At 38.1% G+C, this 21029-nt stretch overlaps 1 protein-coding gene across 2 annotated transcripts in view; it reads left to right on the top strand.

The window, feature by feature from the left end:
- The first annotated feature begins 380 nt into the window (after window positions 1-380).
- LOC136852956 (monocarboxylate transporter 10-like) overlaps window positions 381-21029 on the top strand; it is a 530164-nt gene continuing 509515 nt past the window's right edge. The window contains exons 1-2 of one of the 2 annotated variants that reach the window (XM_067128030.1): window positions 381-449; window positions 1141-2206. In XM_067128030.1, the coding sequence (XP_066984131.1) occupies window positions 1261-2206 (946 nt within the window). In that variant the 5' untranslated portion in view covers window positions 381-449; window positions 1141-1260. Of the gene's footprint in view, window positions 2207-21029 lie in introns of both variants that reach the window. The other variant, XM_067128029.1, reaches the window with a different exon arrangement.

The following is a 21029-nucleotide window of genomic DNA, read 5'->3' as shown; positions in this document are numbered from 1 at the left end:
TCTCTCTCTCTCTCTCTCTCTCTCTCTCTCTCTCTCGTCCCGTTCCCGAACTTAAAAAGAAAGATTTGAATAAAGTTTTATTGTGTATCACAGAACCAAAACTCCTCGCGGTCTCATCTGAACCGCATCATCGGAGAGAGAGAGAGAGAGATGCTTCTTCAAGTTTTCGGGGATGGGCACTCGAAGGCGAGAGAGAGCCCAGGGGCTCCTCCTCGGTGTCTCGTCAGTAGCGAACCTGCCGTAGACTGGCTGCTTTTGCTGCGGCCGCCGCCGCCGACGGCCCGATCGAGAAAAGAAGAAGAAGAAGAGATAGCCCCGCCCCCTCCCCCACCAACACCACCTCCACCATCGTCATCCCCTCGGCGGCAGCACCACCACCCAGTGGTGTCTGTGCTGCCGTAGAGTGTGGCGGTGATTTTGCGGCTCTCGCCCAGGCCTGGCGGACACGTGTTTGTTTGCCTCGTCTCTCTCTCTCTCTCTCTGCCGAGCTGCGTTGCTGGTTCAGATGGATATTTGTTATTTATTTATTATTATACTTAAGCGATTTCGTTCTGATTTTTTTTATTACGAATGCTAAAGTAGTGTAGGAGTTCCTTAAAAGTTCAATTTGTGTTGGGTTCTTCAAATGGGTTTCTCTAAGTGCCAGATGGCATTTGGGTTTTTTGAATGTTGAATTGTGTTGGGCATTTTTTTTCATATACCCATTTTTTTACGTTATGAAAATTCCTTAGGAGTAAAGCTCTGGTTACTTGTGTTTTATTTTTGAGATTTTTTGGGGGGCGTTTTGATGTTTTATGATAACAGAACTGAAGTCAAAGATCACGTGTGATTTTAGGTCAAAAGTGGTGTTTTAATGTGAGTTTTATTCAATGATTTTAAGGCTGCCCGTGTTTGATATTTTATTGAATTTAAGAAATTAAAGGCTTCCAGTGCATCATAATTGCGTCATATCTCCTCCTTATCTGTAGTGGTTATTCTGATATTAAGGAAATATTGAAGATATTTCTAGTAACACATACCCAAAAAAACAATCTCTTTAAAGCCCTGTTGTGCCGCGTATAGATTCGCTCTATAGATCTGCTCTGTAGATTCGCTCTATAGATCTGCTCTGTAGATTCGCTCTATAGATTCGCCCTGTAGATCTGCTCTACTTCCGCCTGGCCTCTTTTGTCTGTCGCACAAGCGCGAGAGAGAAATAAAAAATGATGATGTGGTGTCTGTGTGCGTCTGTCTCGTCCGTCTCCATCGGTTAGAAGCGATATGAGTCCGGAGGTCGAGGGAAAGGATGTACCACCTGTCAAGTCTCCCTCTCCTCAACCTTTAACTCAGACAGGGGCCTCTGAGCTAATTGCCCCTGTCATCTCTGTCGAGGAGGCTTCGCTTTCCCAAGGGGTTCACGGCAGCTATTCTGAGTGTTTGTCCCCAGGGACTCGAAACGGTCCTGAGTGTCTCTCCATAGGGAATCGCATAGGTCCCGAGCGTGTGGCCCTAGGGAACCACAGCAGTCCCGAGTATCTATCCCAAGGGAACCGCAGCAGTCCCGAGTGTCTCTCCCTAGGGAATCACAAGGGTCCTGAGGCCCCCTTCCAAGGGAACCACTGCAATCTCGGGAACCTCCCCCAGGGGAATCGCAGCAACCCCGAGAGTCTGTCCCGAGGGACCCACAACACTTCCGAGAGCCTCTCCCAAGGGGACCACAACCACAGTAACCACCAGCAGCAGAGGCTCTCGAGGTCGCAGTCCCTGCCGGCCTACAGCGAGCGATGGCTCGGCTACCACCACAGCAGGAACAGACGCAGCGGCGGCTGCGGCGGCGGCGGCGGCGGCGGGGGCAAAGTCAAGTTCCCCGAGGACAAGAAGAAGGACACCGTCGTCCTGAAGGACCAGGGAAATGGGGTGGCCAAGCACGTCCTCTCCGACAGAGCCCCCGGCCGGCCTGCTGCGGTAGGAGCCGCCGCTGCTGCCGCTGCCCTCGTCACAGCCGCGTCTTCGTCAGGGTTGATCCCAGACATAGGGTCGAGCAGGCAGAGGCCGCGGGACCCCCACGCCACCCTGCGTCAGCATTACTATCCTGAAGGCGGTTGGGGGTGGGTCATCATCGGGATGGCTACGGGCATGCACCTCCTGTGCCACGGCCTGCAGACGTCCTTTGGGGCATTGCTGGGCATTATATGCTTCAGGTTTCAGTACGGGGCTATACTTACAGGTGAGTGAATTCTTTTCTATCGTTTCTTTGTTTACAAGGAATTTGTTTTCTGTGTGTTTTTTTTTTTGGCGTATTTTGATTAATTTTATTTCCACGTAAATTTTGTATGATTTTTTTATATAAAACTTTAACAGTTGACCAGGTAAAAAAAGGTTACGTGGTTAAAGCTTTAACGGTTGACCAGGTAAAAAATGTTACGTGGTTTTAAGTACAGCTTTAAGCAGTGAACAGTGAAAAAAGTTGCGTGGTTTTTAGTACAGCGTTTAGCAGTGAGCAGTGAAAAAAAATTTATGGTTTTAAATACAGCGTGAACCGAAGAACAGTGAAAAACTCGAATGGATTTTAATGCAACTGTAACCAGAGAACAGTGTCGAGTGTTAAGAGGATTTTAATACAGCTGTAACCAACGAACAGTGTAGTAGAATTCAGTAAAGCGGTTATAATTTTGCAGTGTTATCAGTGTAGAATGCTGAAATACAGTGCCCTCTAGGTTACAGTGAAGAGAGATAAGCGTTATCGATTCAGCCTTACCTGCTTACAGTGAAAACAGCTTTATGGAATTTCCAGCTCATTGAAAACAAGTTACTGGATTTAGATACAGGATGGCTGGTATAGTGGTTAGTGTCGCGACATGCCACTCAAATGTCGTTGGTTCGAGTCTCCCCCAGGGCGATGAAAAAACACTGGTTCTGCATCATGATCAGTTACTGTTGCAGTGTGGGGCCTGCGGTGGGAGGTTGAAACCAGCATTCTTTGGAAACTTGAATTTGATTAATTTAAAGATTTAAAATGTTGTTTTAAAGTTTGCAGTTGAAACAGCTGTCCTTTCGAGACCTTGTAAGGGGGTGGAGGGGTGGGCGGCCAATCCTTTCACGAAGCAAGAAGTATTTACACACAATTGGATTTATACACAATATTTTCATAGTTTTCTGCCAATTTGCAGTGATCCAAAAACTAGTCAAGTCGGGAATTGTGTGGAATTGCTTTGGGCGTCTTGAATCATTATACCTTTTCTTTTATTTATTTATTTTTGTATTTTTAAAGACACAGGTGCACCATCCCCCAAAAAAGGAAAAGTCCATCAACACAGATCCTCAGACGTAACTCTGTTTTATTTGATCAGCTATCACCGTCTCGACCTCTTTCAGATAAAGTATATTTCTTGATTCAGGTCGACTTTTTTCCTAATTCAGTTACGTTTTAGTTTGACAGTTTCTAGATACGTTTTGAGATGTCACATTTTATTGTTTTTATTTTCATCTTCCTTTCGTCATCTTATCTTTAATTTTGACTTCACTGCGTTTTACATTTCAATGTATGTTTTATTGATTAACTCAAATTTTCTTTTCATTTCGAATTGCAGTGATTTCTAGTTGATTCTTCTCTGCAATTAATTATGTTTCATTCAACTTATTTTTTTCATCCTTAATGTAAATCATTACTTTATCGTCCCTTTATATTCAGTATTATCCTGTGTTACTGTTAATTCAACTCACTATTTGCTTTTACTTATTTGTATTATTTTACTTATTCCTTCTTTAGTTCGCCTTCCTTGAGTCATCAGTTTTCCTCTTCTTTACAAAGTTTATCTCTTTATCTTTCTTCATCGGATTATTTTTTTCTCTTGAGTTCCATTAGTTGACATTTTACTCGCTCCCCCTTGTCTTTTTTTCTTGAGGTATTTTCCTTACTTATCTAATGTGTTCTTTTTGATCAGTCTTTATTTGCTGTTCTTTCCTGTCATTTAACTTTGGAGTTGGCTCTTCTGTCGTTCGTTTTGTGGCGTTTTTCTTCATTTCCCTTTATGCTTGCGTTTGTTTCGTGATGCTTTCTTCCTTAGTTTTACGGAGTTTGTTCTTATTTATTCTTATTTTCTGTACTTCTCTTTTTTTTTTTTTGATTCAGTGAGTTATTGGATTTAATTATTTTGGGGCTTATTTATTTTATGTCTTCATTCATTGCTGATTAAATAATGATCTGTATATTATTTATTGCTGGTAACTTTCATTCTCGGTAAAGCATATGTTTCTCTCTCTCTCTCTCTCTCTCTCTCTCTCTCTCTCTCTCTCTCTCTCTCTCTCTCTTTCTCTCTCTCTCTCTGTATTTCACATCTAGATACCAACCTGTGTCATAAGCCTTGTATCCAATTCATATTTGTTGCAATTCTCTCTCTCTCTCTCTCTCATCAAGATACCAACTGTGTCGTAAGCCTTGTCTCCAATTCCTGTTTGTTGTAATTCTCTCTCTCTCTCTCTCTCTCTCTCTCTCTCTCTCTCTCTCTCTCTCTCTCTCTCTCTCTCTCTCGTCGCAACTCCCATAAAACGTCTGATACATATTGCATTAAGAAACTTTTATGCGAGCTCTTTGACTGTTGTGTATGTCCCAATTCCTTGTCTTCGCACGCAGTAACTTTGTCTTGCCCTCTTTGGAACGAAGAGACTTGTTACTTCTTAAATATTGCTTTTTATTGCGGAATCTCTCTCTCTCTCTCTCTCTCTCTCTCTCTCTCTCTCTCTCTCTCTCTCTCTCTCTCTCTCTCCACGTAAAATAAATCTAATCCTTCGGGCCAGCCCTAGGAGAGCTGTTAACCAGCTCAGTGGTCTGGTTAAACTAAGATATACTTTTCTCTCTCTCTCTACTCAGGAACGAAGAGACTGTTACTTCTTACATATTGCTTTTAATTACAGGTTCCTCTCTCTCTCTCTCAGTTTTTTTTGCGGAATCTCTCTCTCTCTCTCTCTCTCTCTCTCAGGAACGAAGCAGCTTTTTCTTTTTAAATTTTTTTCTCTGAAAGAATCTCATTTTCTTTTCTTTTTTTATTCTCTCTCTCTCTCTCTCTCTCTCGCAACTCTGAAACGAAGCAGCTGTTCCTTCTTAAGTATTGCATTTTTTACGGACTCTCTCTCTCTCTCTCTCTCTCTCTCTCTCTCTCTCTCTCGCCAGCGCGTCTCCCTTTCACAAACTTCTGAAGCAGTCTCCGAAGTTTGATCAGCGGCAGCTTTTCCCAGAGTTATAATTTTGTGGGGTTTAATTTTTTTATCGGTTTAGGGAACCTGTATTTTACGATGCCCTGCATTGTGGCAGTTTATAAACTGCCGCCAGCCGCCTTGAGCTGGTTCAGGAACCGGCAATTTGCGGGGTATTGACTGTGCTGGGCATTTTTCGTTTTGGGGGAAAGGAATTTTTATTTATTTTTCTTTTTTGTAAGTGAGGAGTGGGTGTGTATTTTTAGGGTGGCTGAAAAAAAAAGAGGAATGGGGTAGGTTCAGTTTGTGGGTATCGATTGTGTTGGGCATTTTTGTTTTGAGGGAAATAATTTTTTTTAGTTATTTTTTTCTTGTAAGTGAGGAGCGGAATTTTATTTTTAGGGTGGCTGAAAAAAAAAAAAAAAAAAAAAAGAGGAATGGGGTAGGTTCAGTTTTTGGGTATTGGTTGTGTTGGGCATTTTCCGTTTTGTAAGTGAAGAACTGAGGTTTATTTTTAGGGTTGCTGAAGAAAAAAATGGAAGGAGGTAGCTTCAGTTTGTGGGTATCGATTGTGTTGGGCATTTTTGGTTTTTGGGGGAAAGAATTTTTATTATTTTTTTTGTAAGTGAGGAGTGGAGGTTTTTTTTAGGGGGGTTGACAAAAAAAAGAAGAGAAACCGGGGAGGTTTCTCATTCCAGTGGTTTTTTTTCTATATATTTATTTAAATTGGTTCAGTGATATGTGTGTTTTTATTATTCTTTAAGTATTTAATTTAGGGCATAAATGACGAGGCCTGCATTAAAATTTTGGCTTTTCAATTTATTACTGTTTTCTTTTCAAAGTGGAAATATTTACGAATTAATCAAATTATATATTAAGCGAAAATTCTCAAGAAGATGATTTCGAAAATTGTCATTTCAACCCCATCTTGTGTGAGGGGGCGGTGTGGGGGGGCGTGTTTGAAACTAATTATTTTAGTGAGGTCTTAATGGAAGCAACATTTCAATTTGTATGTTGTGTAATGTGAGATTAGAGGCATTATAGGTCAACACTCAGTGGTAAGGAAATACTTTGAGTGCAGGAGAGCGTAAGGTGACCTTGACACATCTTGGTACGCAATTGCAATTCTCTTTATTATTTAGTGTGTTCAGTCAGTCTTTAAATTCGTTTTTAGCTGCTTGTTAGTGTTCTTAGATATTTAGTTACTTAATTTGTTTGTTTGGTTAGTTCCTCTTTCTGATAGTTTCTTTGCTTTTCGTTTGCTCTTTCCATTTCTGATCAGTTTACTATTTTATTTCCAATTTGACCACTGATCTCTCTCTCTCTCTCTCTCTCTCTCTCTCTCTCTCTCTCTCTCTCTCTCTCTCTCTCTCTCGTCAGTCGATTTGTGACTATTTTATTTGCCGCTGGGGCATAGTTATTTGAAGTTTGTTTTAATATAAAATAATAATATTCCCACAACCATTTGCCCATTTTATTGCCTATTCACGATAACCTCTTTCCCTTCATGCATTTGTCCCAATGAGAGAGAGAGAGAGAGAGAGAGAGAGAGAGAGAGAGAGAGAGAGAGAGAGAGAGAGAGAGAGAGAGAGAGAGAGAGGTTTCTTACCCTCAAGATTCCCCTTGAAACTACCACTTGCCATCGAAGACAAAGCGAAAATCTCTTCACCAGAAACGACGAGAGAGAGAGAGAGAGAGAGAGAGAGAGAGAGAGAGAGAGAGAGAGAGAGAGGCAGGCAAGCGAAATTTCCCAAAGCTTTATCTCCCAGAATAAATTTATCATTTGAGCCCCCAGAAACAAAGCGGCGCCTGTGCAACGGCCCATCTCATCTGACAATAATGATATGCAAGAGAGTCAGGAATCGCCCCGGGACGGTCACTAAATCCTCCTTCGGCCGCAGTTCAAAGGACCTGGCGACAAATAGACGTGTCTCGTTAAGGGCGTCGTAGAGTTGCTATCCCCCTGGTTTACGGCGCCTTAAGGAAGGAGGCGCGCCCTTTGAAGATGCCACCGAGAGGAAGCAGTTATGCCCTATCGCTTCCGCGTCTTTTGCCATTCCGGGTGGTAGTAACGCCCTTTTTGAGTGGTCCTAGCGCCTGGGAGATATGCCTTGTGTGTGTTTTTTTTTTTGTTTGTTTGTGCGTGCGTGCGTTTGTCATATATTCTTACTGAAAGGATTTGATTTTGATGATGGTTTCTGATATGGCAGGAGTGAATGACCCGGCAGGGAAATTGCATAGAAATTATTGCGTAAAAATTATGAAAATTGTTTTAAAATTATTGCGTAAAATTTATAATTTTTTAATTTATGAAAATTGCTCGGAATATTATTGCGTAAAATTATGGTGTAAAATTTATGAAAACTTTTTAAAAATTGTGAAATTTCCGTTACAGTTATTGCGTAAAATTTATGAAAATTGCATAAAAATGATTAAGTATTAATTACGAAAATTCTAACTTAAAATGTTATTACAATTATACAATCCTTTTCTAGGTCAAATATATAACGAAGGTCACATTTAACGTATCCCGCGGCAGAAAAAATCTACATCAATTTTTTCATTATTTGTTTTGGCTGTTTTTGAAGGGAAAACAGTACAGCCAAGTCCCAAAACCTAACTTGATCGTAAAGTTACGAATTTGAATCGTGTCCCTTTAAATCTTTCATTTGTCGCTCTTGCCTTTTAAGACGTGGTGTCTTTACGTGCCAAGAGATGGCGCTAAAGTCCTTTTTAACCCATTCAGCTTTATAGCCGGTGTTTATTATCCGGGAGACTGTGGTTTGTTTTGGGACAAACGTCGTCATTGTTCGGCGTTGTTTGACGGGTTTCTTTGAAACGGTGGAATATTAATGAGGTTATTCCGCCCAGTTTAATTTCAGACACATGAATCAAATGGTTTGATTTATGTTAATTGGGTTTTGGGGGCCTTGATTAGCTTTCGGTTTTAATCATGTTGATAATGACAGTAGATGGATGGTTGACAGATAGATAGATAGATAGATAGATACACGTTTTTTGTCACGTATATTATTGTGTTTGTTGTACTTTTAAAGTATTTTTTGTACAACTGCCTCTTTGTGACTGTCTTTGTACATTTTGAACAGAGATTTCTGTCTGCATGCCAAAGCACTTATCAGATTTCTCTCTCTCTCTCTCTCTCTCTCTCTCTCTCTCTCTCTCTCTCTCTCTCTCTCTCTCTCTCTCTCTCTCTCTCTCTCTCTCTCTCTCTCTCTCTCTCTCTCTATATATCTCTATCTCTCTATATATATATATATATATATATATATATATATATATATATATACATACATATATGTACATGTATATATATCCATATATACATACATACATAATATATGTATGTATGTGTGTATGTATGTATGTATATGTATACGTTGTCTGCCCTTAGATAGTGACCTGGTTTGTATAGTGGGGCATATTCTGTCCACTCTTTAATTCAGCCATACACATGCAGTATAAATTTGCAGTCTATAAAATTATATAAATTCTAAAAAAAAAAAAAATACATTAGAGTGCTTAGAAACTCAAACTCAACTTGACCTCGTTTCCTTAAAAGCATCTAATTCTCTGACCTCGTTTGGGGTAATCTGAACCTCAGCTGGTTTTGTGTATGACCTATAACGACGTTTGCGGATAATCCTCTTGCTTAACTCGCTTTTGGGTCTGGTTGCCCTGGGGAGAGTGTAAGCCAGGTACGTACGTTCTTGTTGTTTGCATATATATATATATATATATATATATATATATATTTAAAGGACACATATATGCATTCTCTAGCTTCAACTTTAAGATGTTATCGTGGAAAGTTTGGTGCGAGATGGTACTGATGGAAGCCGTCAGTTGCAAAATCTTTGTATTCAGCAAATAGTTTGATTCCTCAGCTTTTTGCGCGAAGCTCAGGAATATTGGAATCAGGTGATCTCGAAGCGCTATGTATATTCGTGAGTACGTGCGTTACTTTGATCTAGATTATGCCAAAATCTGCCCTAAAAGTGAGTTTGATCGTTCATTAACGTGACAGAACTGCAGTTGTCCAGTCATAACTTTGAAGTGGTTCCAGGCTTTGAAAATCGGCAGATAAGATGTCTGTTGACTTGTTGGAATAACATGTGGACTTGTTGGAATAACATGTGGACTTGGGGTTTTGATAAAGAGGACATGCAAATCATTTGCAATGTCAGTCTCTTCATGTGGTAGACTGTTTTTTTTTGACATGACTTTTAGTTATTGATTTGGGAGTATGTGAGATTTTGGGTATGTCCAGGATGAGACTTCTTTAATCAGAAGTGCTTTGCAGTTTAGAGTTTAGTTATCTGACTCGATAATTCATTTATTATGCATTTTAATCTTTGCTTTGTTTTATTCATTTCTTGTTGGGTTATTTGAATAATAAACCTATTTTGTAGGAACGATTGTGTTTCTTTAAATAGTCCATTTAATTACTTGTGAGAATGAGAGAGGTCGGGTGGATGAGCTTCGGTAAACGATGAGAGAGAGAGAGAGAGAGGGATTCGGGCTGAGAGAGAGAGAGAGAGAGAGGGGAAAAAGTGCTAGTGAGATTAGGGTCGAACCTTTTTACGTCCTTTTCCTGAAGTTAGATCGCTAAGATTACGTTCGTACACTTCCAAAAAAAGTGTTGATCTCTTCCTGTAACACACACATATATATATATATATATATATATATATATATATATATATATATATATATATATATATATATATATATATATATATATATATATTGAAATTTATTTTGTTTCACACGTGATTGAGTGTTGATTATATATATATATATATATATATATATATATATATATATATATATATATATATATATATGTCTGTGAGTTTATGTATTTTTTCGTAAATTGTTGAACTGCTGTTCAATTACAGTCAATTTTATACTACTGAGGATGAAATGTTTTATAATGAAGTGGCTTACAACGTATATTATTTTGGAATTTTGTCAGCTGGTGCTTTTTTTTTAGGTCGAACGAATGTTTTATGTATGTAAGTGTCTAAGTTTTGAGAGAGAGAGAGAGAGAGAGAGAGAGAGAGAGAGAGAGAGAACAAACAACCTTACATTATACATTAGATTAATCCATACTTCTAATCGTTTTAATTTTCGTTGTTTTAGTTAATCATATTGAATATGGAACTTCATTCACCCAGAAAAAATGCTTATTTAACGATTTTGATTTTTGGGTGACCTCATATAACCCAGTTTCAGATATTATGGGTCACATAAACTTGCACCGTTGGGCGTAATTGACCCATCGGTGTGGGCACTGGATCGTTTAGCCTTGCTGTCGGTATCAGAAGCGCTAATATTTTTTTGAAGGCGTTATGACAAAGCTAAACCATTCTCGTAAAATAATTTTTAACAGGTAGGCAACGATTGTATCAAATCCATGGCTCATAATAGCATAAATAAATAATCGATCTTTTGGTGTGTGTGATCGACAAGAAGTAATGAGTTTGCAGTGCAGGTGTCGCCTTGCGATATGTCGTTGTCAGGAGAATGATTGATTTTGCCGATCGTTTGTCAAAACCACTCGATCCTTCGCCTTCTTTTGTAATACGTGAAAATATATAGAATAGTTTTTTATATATTTTTATCATTTATTTATTTTAAGAGTGATGCTTCGTTCTTTTGGGTATTGGTAGAGTGGGATTGCTAGTTAAATATGGCGTGTAAAGTCCGTAGATTTTCCCCCCCTAAAACATTCCTGTTTGTATCTATTTCTGTAGTGCATTTTATCTACCACTTCTGGCTCTGTTCAGTTTTATTCGTTATTTATAGCATAGGTTCTCTTATATTCATAAGAGTAATTCTTACTCTATTATATCCCCCCTAAGGATATCTTATACAGTTATTCACTCAGAATTGAGTAATATTGTCTATTTTCTTGAATGTTATATCTTCCTCTTAGGTAATTCTTACTATATTATAACCCCCCTAAGAATATCTTCTACAGTTATTCACTGTGAATTAAATAATATTGTCTATTTTCTTAAATGTTATATCTTACTCTCAGGTAATTCTTATTATATCCCCCTAAAGATAAACTAATATCCTTAGGGGATATAATAATTAATTTCCTTAATTATTATATCCTCCTCTTGTCGTTGTTCTATGCTATATCCTCATAAGGACAAGTTTCCCTGCCATTCCCAGCTCTCACAGTTTACAAGTTTATATCCAACGTTACAATATTTCACCTTGAACTGATTACTCGTAAGTAAATCCAGCGCTCTGCCCGCATTGTCTCTTGTGTCCTTGAAATTAATCCGGCCGTAATTTCCGGCCGTAATTACTCTCGCCTTTGTGGCCTAGTTCGGGGCGTCGGTAAATCATTCGAAATTGCAAGAAAGTTCATTAAGCTCAGACCGAGGTTGACAGAGCAAGAATTATTGCTTTGATCAATTAATGGAAATTAGTATCTTCTTGAGAAAGGGATCTCGCATCTTCCACCCTCCCGGTTACGTCCTCGGCTCTCTCTCTCTCTCTCTCTCTCTCTCTCTCTCTCTCTCTCTCTCTCTCTCTCTCTCTCTCTCTCTCTCTCTCTCTTGTCAACTCTAGCCTCCTGTACCTCATGCTTATCTCAAGCTTAGATAGGATAGAATAAAGCCAGTCGTTTCATGTAACCATTCCAGTCCCCCCCCCCTCCTCCCTCTACACCCCTCCCCTTCCATACCAATAAGGGGACTTAAAGTTTCTCACCTAACCCCCTTCCCCTTACCCATTCTTCCCCTTCCCAGCTTTTCAGACTCTTTCCCCCTTACTACCCTAACATAACCCTTCACCTTCCCACGTCCTAAGACACTTTAATTACGCCTTCCCAGTGTCCAACCCCCCCCCTCTCCCGCCGTGATATACCTCCCGTTACCCAGGCACCCAAGGGGCCAACATGACCTCTTCAAAACATGACATATTAAAGGCGTTGACGCGAGTCAAGTTCAGTAGTAAAAGCCTTCCTTCCTCCTCCTCCTCCTCCTCCTCCTCCTCCTCCTCCTCCTCCTCCTCCTCCTCCTCCTCCTCGTTGGACGTCTTGGTGGAAGATGAGATTGAGTGAGTCCAAACTCTTGTGATGGTGGAGGTATTGCCCTTTTGCCGAAGATTGCCTCTCGTCTGGAGCATCGTCTTCCTCCTCCTCCTCCTCCTCCTACTTCTTCTTCTCCTTCTTTCTCCTTCTTTTGTTTTTCCCATATTCTCTTTTTCTTTCACTTTATTTCTTCCATTTCCTATCTTCTGTTTTGCTTCCATTCTTTTCTTGTCTGTTTCGTTTCCAACTACTCTGTATCTCACATAATGCAACTCTTCACGTTTCTTTCATCTTTTTTCCTTCCTCTTCCTCCTTTCTCTTCTTCTCCTTCATCCTCTCTCTCTCTCTCTCTCTCTCTCTCTCTCTCTCTCTCTCTCTCTTAGAGGCAATATGTGGTTTAGTGGTGCTTCTCCAGATATTAGAAAGGTCCTCCTCGATGTATTGCTTCTCATTTGTGCGGTTCGAGAGATCTCTTTGGAGAAAGTCTTTTGGGGAAAGTTTCCCAAACTTTCTCTTTCACTTGTTTTAAACCCCCAAACCAGCTCCCCTTCCCCTCCCCTCCCCTCTCCACTTCTATCTTCATGCCCCTCCCCCTTGTACACCTATTAAGACACTTATTACAGCAACCTAACATTATCCAACCCTTTTCGACCCTACCTCCCTCCCCCCTATCTCCCCTGCCCCCTTACCCCCTCCTCCAAAGGTCCTCCCCTATCTCCCCTTCCCCCTTCCTTTAGAGGTCCCCCTCCCTCCTCTATCTTCCGTTCCTCCTTACTCCCTCCTCCAGAGGTCCCCCCTCCCCTATTTCCCGTTCCCCCTTACCCCTTCCTCCAGAGGTCCCCCTCCCCTTATCCCCTCCTCCAGAGGTCCCCTCCCCTATTTCCCCTGCCCCTTACCCCTCCTCCAGGGTCCACCTCCCCCATCTCCCCTTCCCCTTATCCCCTCCTCCAGAGGGCCCCATCCTTCCCAGTGACCTCTTCAACCCTTGACGTCCAGTCTCCATAGAATGCACAACAGCAGCAATATTTGTGTAGTAAAAGACATTCCTCCTCCTCCTCCTCCTCCTCCTCCTCTTGTTGTTTGACGTCACGGTGCAAGAGGCGATTGAGTCCAAACTCTTGTTATGGTGGAGATGGTATTGCCCGTTTGCCGAAATGCCCGTGTTTGGTGCATCGCCTTCCAAAACTTTTTGTTTTTTTATGCTTCCCCCTTTCCTTTCCTCCTATTCCTTTTTCGCCTTTTCCCTCCCTTCCCCCTTTCGTTATTCCACTCGCACTCCATTCTGTTTCATGTTTTAGTTATTCTACTCTTCTTCCTCCATTTTACTTTTTGTTTTCTGTCTTCAACTTTGTGTACCTTTCCCCATTTACCCCTACTTCTCTTCCTCCTCTTCATTCTCTCTTCTTTCTTCATATTTTCTTCTCTTTGGTTTCTTCCGCTTCCTGCTCTTTCCTCCCGTCATTTCTTCTCCTTCCTTTATTCTCCTCATCTTTCCCCGCATCCCTCCTCAAAGAAAACAAGATGAAAAGGAAAAAAAAAGGAAGCGGAAGAAGTGTGCCAACCATCCAACCGCGACGGAAGCCATAGATTTGCCTCGCCAATGAGGTATGCAACGTTTGTGGCAAAAACGTTGTGTAAGCTAAAACGTTTGTGGCAAAAACGTTTCCCTAATCCGGGCATATTTTCCCCTTCCCTTGAAACGACGCAAATGGGCTCGTTAGCAGCGGAAGTTTTCCTGGTAGGAATTCTGTTACAGGATTTTTTTTTTTTTTTTTTTGTGACGCCTGAGTTGTGTCTCCGTTTGGTTGAAATATGAAGGGTATTGGGAACTCACATGTAGACGTGTGTATATGTACACACACACACATATATATGTATGTATATGTATATATATGTGTGTGTGTTATAATCTTTTCCTGAGAGCACTTCACAGAATATAAAAATACAATAAATATATAAATGCAACCTATTTTTACATTGCTATCAATTCCATGTCATAAAATCATCTCCAGGCGCCAACATTTAATAACCACATTGCACATTCTTTATAAATATTTTCCATCATTCTGATCATCTTTTGAATTCAGATCTGCCCAAATTATATCATCCAGTCTCGCCTCTTTTCAGAAGTTTCCCTCGAGACGCGAACAAATTTTAGAAGGGCCTTCCTAGACATGTAGTCGGATAATAGGAGTTTCAGAAATGGAACTGGGCGCGAATGCTGTTTTGCTTTGCAGACTCACTTGGAGCTTGCTTCCTGAACAATTGTTTTATTATTATTTATTATTTATACTTATATTGTTTATCTTTTACTTCTTTGTTTGGCTTTGGTAATAATAATAATAATAATAATAATAATAATAATAATCTGTGTAATAAGAATCCACAATTATATGGTAAAAATATATTACATAGTAATATATTTACTATATAATTTTGGAGTTTTATTACATAGATTGTTTTTCACGAAATTGTGAATCTCTTACAATAATAATAATAATAATAATAATAATAATAATAATAATAATAATAATAATAATAATAATCAGCTCCCGGACTGATTCCAACAGAAATATCAGTAATGTCTTAACCATACTAATTATCACTTACCATTTTAAATTATATTATATTAATTTTTCGAATATCATGATAATTTCCCAACCAATAAATGAAATATATATTTTCTTATATCACCAAGTAAGCAACTGATTTGGTTGTTTATTCCCCCCCCAAAAAAAAAAGATGGAAACAAACAAACTCTTCAGCACCTGGAACCTCAAGTTCTTCTTAGGCCACAAAGAAACAAACAAACAAAACATAGTTCACTCGCTAGGCGTCTTAACAGCGTCGTTAGTGAGAGTATTACGTATCTTCCTCACAACCTGAAACCCTTGTTATAATTAACAACCCCTATGTTCTTGGCTAGAACATTTGCGTCATCTGAGAAGCTGGCGTTTAGATTATATAAGGCAGCGGGCGGATTTGGTGCGTGGTTTTTGCATATTTTATGCGTTTTATGCGTATATTAGGCGTATTTTATGTATTTTATGCGTATTTTTGCGTATATTTGTGATAATTTTACGTTTTTTATGCCTATTTTATTCGTATTTTATGCTTATTTTTATGCGTATTTTATGCATTTTCATGCGTATATTTATGCGTATTTTATGCCTATTTTATGCCGTATTTTATGAGCATTTTATGCAAAATTTTATACGTATTTTATGCGTATTTTTATGCGTATGATATGCGTAATTTTATGCATGTATTTTTTTTTACTTTACTCGTATTTTTACGCGCGTTGTAAAACGTTTAAAATGTCTTTGCTGTTGTTATGTAAATATCGTGGAATTATTTGTTATGCATTGTGCATTCGATTGCATGTTTGCTAATGATAATATTATATATATATGATTATATATATATATATATATATATATATATATATATATATATATATATATATGTATATATATATACACATATCTGTGCATATATATATATATATATATATATACATGCATATTATATATATATATATATATATATATATATATATATATATATATATATATATATATATATATATATATGTGTGTGTGTGTGTATTTATATAATCATATAGCAGCCGTTTGAAATGAAAGAGTTCATAGCTTGTTGGCACGTGCTTGCGCCAGTGTATGTCTGTGTGTGTGTGTGTGTGTGTGTGTATGAATGTAGTACATCTACCCTGTGTCTACTCCAGCCTTAGAATTTTTTCAGGCTCACAGATAAATGAAAATATACTAATATAAATTGTATGTAATTTCTTTTTGGTCATGGCCAAGAGAACCGGAATAATTAGGCATTAGGAAGTTATACCTGTGCGTCTTCACATAAGAAAAACAAAAGATTCTTGTTAAAATTAATTATGGTAGACACTGCATCGTCTACGTTCTACAAGTTGACGATGCGTAGGAAGAAAATTAGGTAGGATGTTGTCAGTTAGTTTTATTTGTGGGTAGTTCCTTGCTGTAAACAGTAACAGCACTAATAATGATAATAATGAAATCAGTTTAATTATTATAATGTTCATAATAATAACGATATTAATAAAATAACATAAAAACAAAAAAATTAAAATGGTGAATAAAATAATACAACAAAGAAAAAATAATGACTGAAGTTAAATTAATGTTTTCATTATAATGTTCATAATAACGACTATAATAATGAATAAAATACAATAAAAATAAAACTTCAAAATAGTTCAATTAAATAAAACAAGAAAATAAAACGTTAAAATTAAAACACCTCCGTCATCGTCGTCAGCATCACCTTAGAACGTCACTGTCCTAAAAGAGAGAGAGAGAGAGAGATTAACAAAAAGTGCACGCATAATATCCTCAGTCACACATTCAACGTGTGGGGGCAAATGTCTCCGCCTTTCGTCAACATGAGACACGAGAGAGAGAGAAAGAGAGAGAGAGAGAGAGAGATCAGGTGATAGAAATTATCGCCTAAAGAGAGATAAGAGGGAGAAAGAGAAAGAGAGAGTGAGAGAGAGACTCTAAATATAGAATCCTTCGCAAGCAAAACAAACCATTTAGGATATTCCGTTTGAGATAAGAGCCGTTCAAAGGACAGTTTATTCCTTATCTCTCCCAATTAATTTGCGACAACTGTCAGGTTTTGATGGCCCGGGGTACCTCCCCCTTCCCCCTTCCACTCACCCTTCCATCCCACATCCCTTCCAGCTAATTCACCATAGCTTGCATTTGGGATGGTTTGTCTGTCCTGGGATGGCAGGGTGGGGTGTGGGGTTGTGGCTTTGTGGGGGTTGGGAGGGGGATGGGGAGGGATATATATATATATATATATATATATATATATATATATATATATATATATATATATATATATATATATATTATACTGTTTTATCTAAGTTTTAAATTAATGTTTGGCTTTATAGAAATCTTGATTTTTAAAAATTTTATTTTATTTTATTTTTGACAATTTGATGCTCAAAATAAAGACTGTTTTGTGGACGAAGCATTTCTGTTTTTTGTTTTTATCTTTGTTTTTCTTTTCTTACTCAGATATTCTTACTTTTTAAACTTGGTTTTGTTTACTCATCCATCATTATTATTCCAATGCCATCCTTGTGAATATACACAGATTAAAATATTTTTATTTACCTATCTAATTGATTGTGTGGCACCATACTCTTTCTGAAATAGTAATTCATAAATCTTTATATTTCATTTAATTTAATTTATTTTTCATTTTAGATCTGTTTTTATTTTTCATTTTATATCTGTTTTTAAATGCGTCACTTCGTGCCTCTCCAGCCTCGTTGTTACCCATTGCCGTTTGCATAAGACTTATTTACTGAATATTGTATAATTTTTAATTTGCAAGCAACTTGACATAATATCATAGGCTTTCATATTCCCAAAAGAAAGGACCATCCTTATCGAACAACTGAAAAAAAAAATGTTGTTTACCCAGTAACGGAAACTTTATATTTGGGCGTATCTCCCAAACATTACGCGCGTGAAACGGTAAACATTGTGTTGGCGAAACTTTGTGCTTGTCGAATATGGTAAACACTCCCCTGGCCAGGCTTTGTTGCTTCCGGGTCCGTCAGGCATATTGACAAAAACAGAAACATCTGGAATAAAGGAAACGCTATCTACATAGTTTATGGCAGGTCTGTTTTGTTTTGGTTGCGTTGCCTGATGGGAGTTTGACGTCAGCTGAAAGTACTCCCGTGGTCTGCGTAGATAAGAATGATTAAAATGATTGAAGTGGTTGAGTTTTATCAGGAACATTAGATTGTAATTGGAGCAAAGTAGTATGAAGCGTTTGACTATAATTGAAGCAAAGTAGTATGAAGCATTTGACTATAATTGAAGCAAAGTAGTGTGAAGCGTTTGACTATAATTGAAGCAGAATAGTAGGAAGCGTTTGACTATAATTGAAGCAAAGTAGTGTGAAGCGTTTGACTATAATTGAAGCAAAGTAGTAGGAAACGTTTGACTATAATTGAAGCAAAGTATTATGAAGCGTTTGAGTATAATTGAAGCAAAGTAATATGAAGCGTTTGACTATAATTGAAGATAGGTAGTATGAAGTGTTTGGCTATAATTGAGGCAAAGTGGTGTGAAGTGGTTGATTATAATTGAAGCATAGCAATTACAATTACAATTGAAGTAGTTTGAAGTGTTTGAGTCGATGCTATTCAGTATAAATTAGAATTAACTTGTCCAGCCCGGGGCGAGATTCTCTCACCGCTAGCATCTTGATTTCATTCAAGACTGCCTCTCTATATAAGCGTCATGTCTTGAGTGAACACATCAGTACCGTGGAATAATTAGAAGTAACAAGTAACAATTAAGATCATTCAGATATAATATAATAATCCTGGCGTATAATTATTCCTCGCCCTTTCAGTTAATTCCTTTGTATAATTTTTATTTATTTATTTATTTATTTATGCAATTTTCTTTGTAATGTTTCTCTTGCCCAAGTGAAAATGCCTCCTGAGTCTTAAGAACAACCCCCCAAAAAATGCAAATGCTCACCCACTCCATCTCAAGGTTACTGCCAGTACTCTCGCTTAATGGCTCTCCGTTGTTTCCATTCTGCCGCTCGAAGAAAAATATGAACCAGCAACCGAAGGAGAAAGGATGCCGGTTGCTGCTTTTTGCTTGATTTATTCCTTAGAGAAGAAGGTGTTCATTTATCTTATATTTACTTTTTCCTCTTTTTGTGTGTTTCTTAAACAGGATTCTTCGTTAAATTAATTTTTTTTATTGGTACTTTGTTTCATAGCTTTGTTATTTGTTATCCATTAAAGAGTATTATTGTTGTTTGTTTATATTTGTATGTCTGAGACAAAGGACCATTCATTTCAGGTCTTTTATTGGGCTTTTATTTCTGTAGATATGGTTCCAGGTAGCCTGATGCAGATTCAGGTAATCCAGATTCAGTTTGTTGTCTTGAAACTGATCCAGATTATCCAGATCCAGATTTTGATTATCCTGATGCTGATCCAGATAATGCAGATCCAGTTTTATTCATCTTGATGCTGATCCGGTTACCTGACAGTGTTCTGGAGAATCCAGATCATGTTCCAGATATTCAGATCCTGTTTGAGATATCCTGACCAATGTGCATCTGGACCATTCAGTGATATCCGGTTTCTGATCCAGGTATACATACCGATCCAGGTATAAAAATCTCGTTCCAGATATTAAGATGGAGTTCCAACTGTCCTGCCTGTGGGGCAGGAATCCTAATCCAGTTCCAGACATTCAGATCCGGTTCCTGGTTTCCAGGTCCGGATCTGGATATTTTGATTTAGAACCAAGTATCCTTTTCATTGAGATCCTGATCTAGAGGTGGACTTTTCGCTTCTGTTATTCTTAATTCTCTATTCTTGTTCCTTCCTTTTATACATGTCAGTTCTTCAATCCAGGGCAAGATACGCGTGCTTGTTTGCCCATCCCATCGGACTACAAAGTAAATAGTATACTTTCTGCAAAGAAAAGGTAAAAAAAAGGCAATGATTTCAATAGCCATTTAGTGAGTATGAAAAATGAAAACTTTTTCTTTTTTGGAAGACCAGGAAAGGTGTGAGAAAGGGCCAGTGGCACTCATACGCATTCCTGTACCTGAGTGCCATACGCATTTGCCTGGGTGCCACCCAGGTGAGTGGCAGATCTGTCGAAAAATCTCACCTTTCGTGAAAGTCATTTTGACAGGAATGCAATCAGGACGGAAAGTCTTGGTTTTTGTTCACATGACTGTTATTTTTGCATTTCATAAAACTTTTAATGAATGTGTTGGCGTTCGTTTATTTTGCATTTTATTGTTTATTTAATCATTCTTGAATTATCCAGTACATTCTTTTCAGGTCTTTAGATTTTAGACGATAACTGTCAGAAAATATTTGTTTATTGGTGTAATAAATATCTCATCGTTATTTATCATGTTGTAACTAATTTATGAAGTTTATCTATAAACCTTAACTTTCATATTTCTTTTACATTCAGTGTTTTATTTATTTTCCATACATTCAGGCGTAATCTTAATTTCTCTCTTAATTATCCTTTTTGTTAATTTGCATATTCATTCTTTTTCGATTTATTTCCTCATTATTTTCTCATTGATATATTGAGGGGCATCATGTAATGCAAAATTATATTAACTTAATTACAGTCATATATTTGTATATACGTGTGCGTAAAATTCATATTACGCATCTTTACATACTTACATATATATCCAATACAGCACGAAGGAACGCGTGCTTGAGAATATAACCAAGTCCACGTCGGAAGGTGAGTGAAAACCGCGACTTTGAACAAGTACTTTCATAGTTCATTCTACATTTTCAAGTTCACACTGAATACAAAAGAAGTTGACAGAGATTTCTATACAAAAACAGAAGGTGGGGCGGGGTTACAGTTTGTTAATCTGGACAGCATGTTCTTTAAACAAAAAGACAGGGACAAAGGATCAAGGGATAATCCAGGGTGGAGCTTAACATTCCTGGTGGAAGTAGCTTCAATGAAGACAGTCTCAAGCAGATTTCTTTTCCGATGGTCGTTGACCTTGTAAACAACCGCATATAAATTCCTACCTCACTCAGCCCTTCCGTTTATATATAATATACACAGGGCATTTGCAAATATATTCATAAATTCTTTATTATTTTAATTATGTAGCTCTCAGATATTCCATTTTAAGGCCGGATGATGGAGTCAGGTGAAATCCCTGTTTAGTTTTGCACTCG

Source organism: Macrobrachium rosenbergii, chromosome 26 (genome assembly GCF_040412425.1).
Source record: "Macrobrachium rosenbergii isolate ZJJX-2024 chromosome 26, ASM4041242v1, whole genome shotgun sequence".
In the NCBI taxonomy this organism is placed as follows: domain Eukaryota; kingdom Metazoa; phylum Arthropoda; class Malacostraca; order Decapoda; family Palaemonidae; genus Macrobrachium; species Macrobrachium rosenbergii.
Note: the sequence above shows the minus strand (reverse complement) of the source record. Positions and strands in the feature narration are given on the sequence as shown.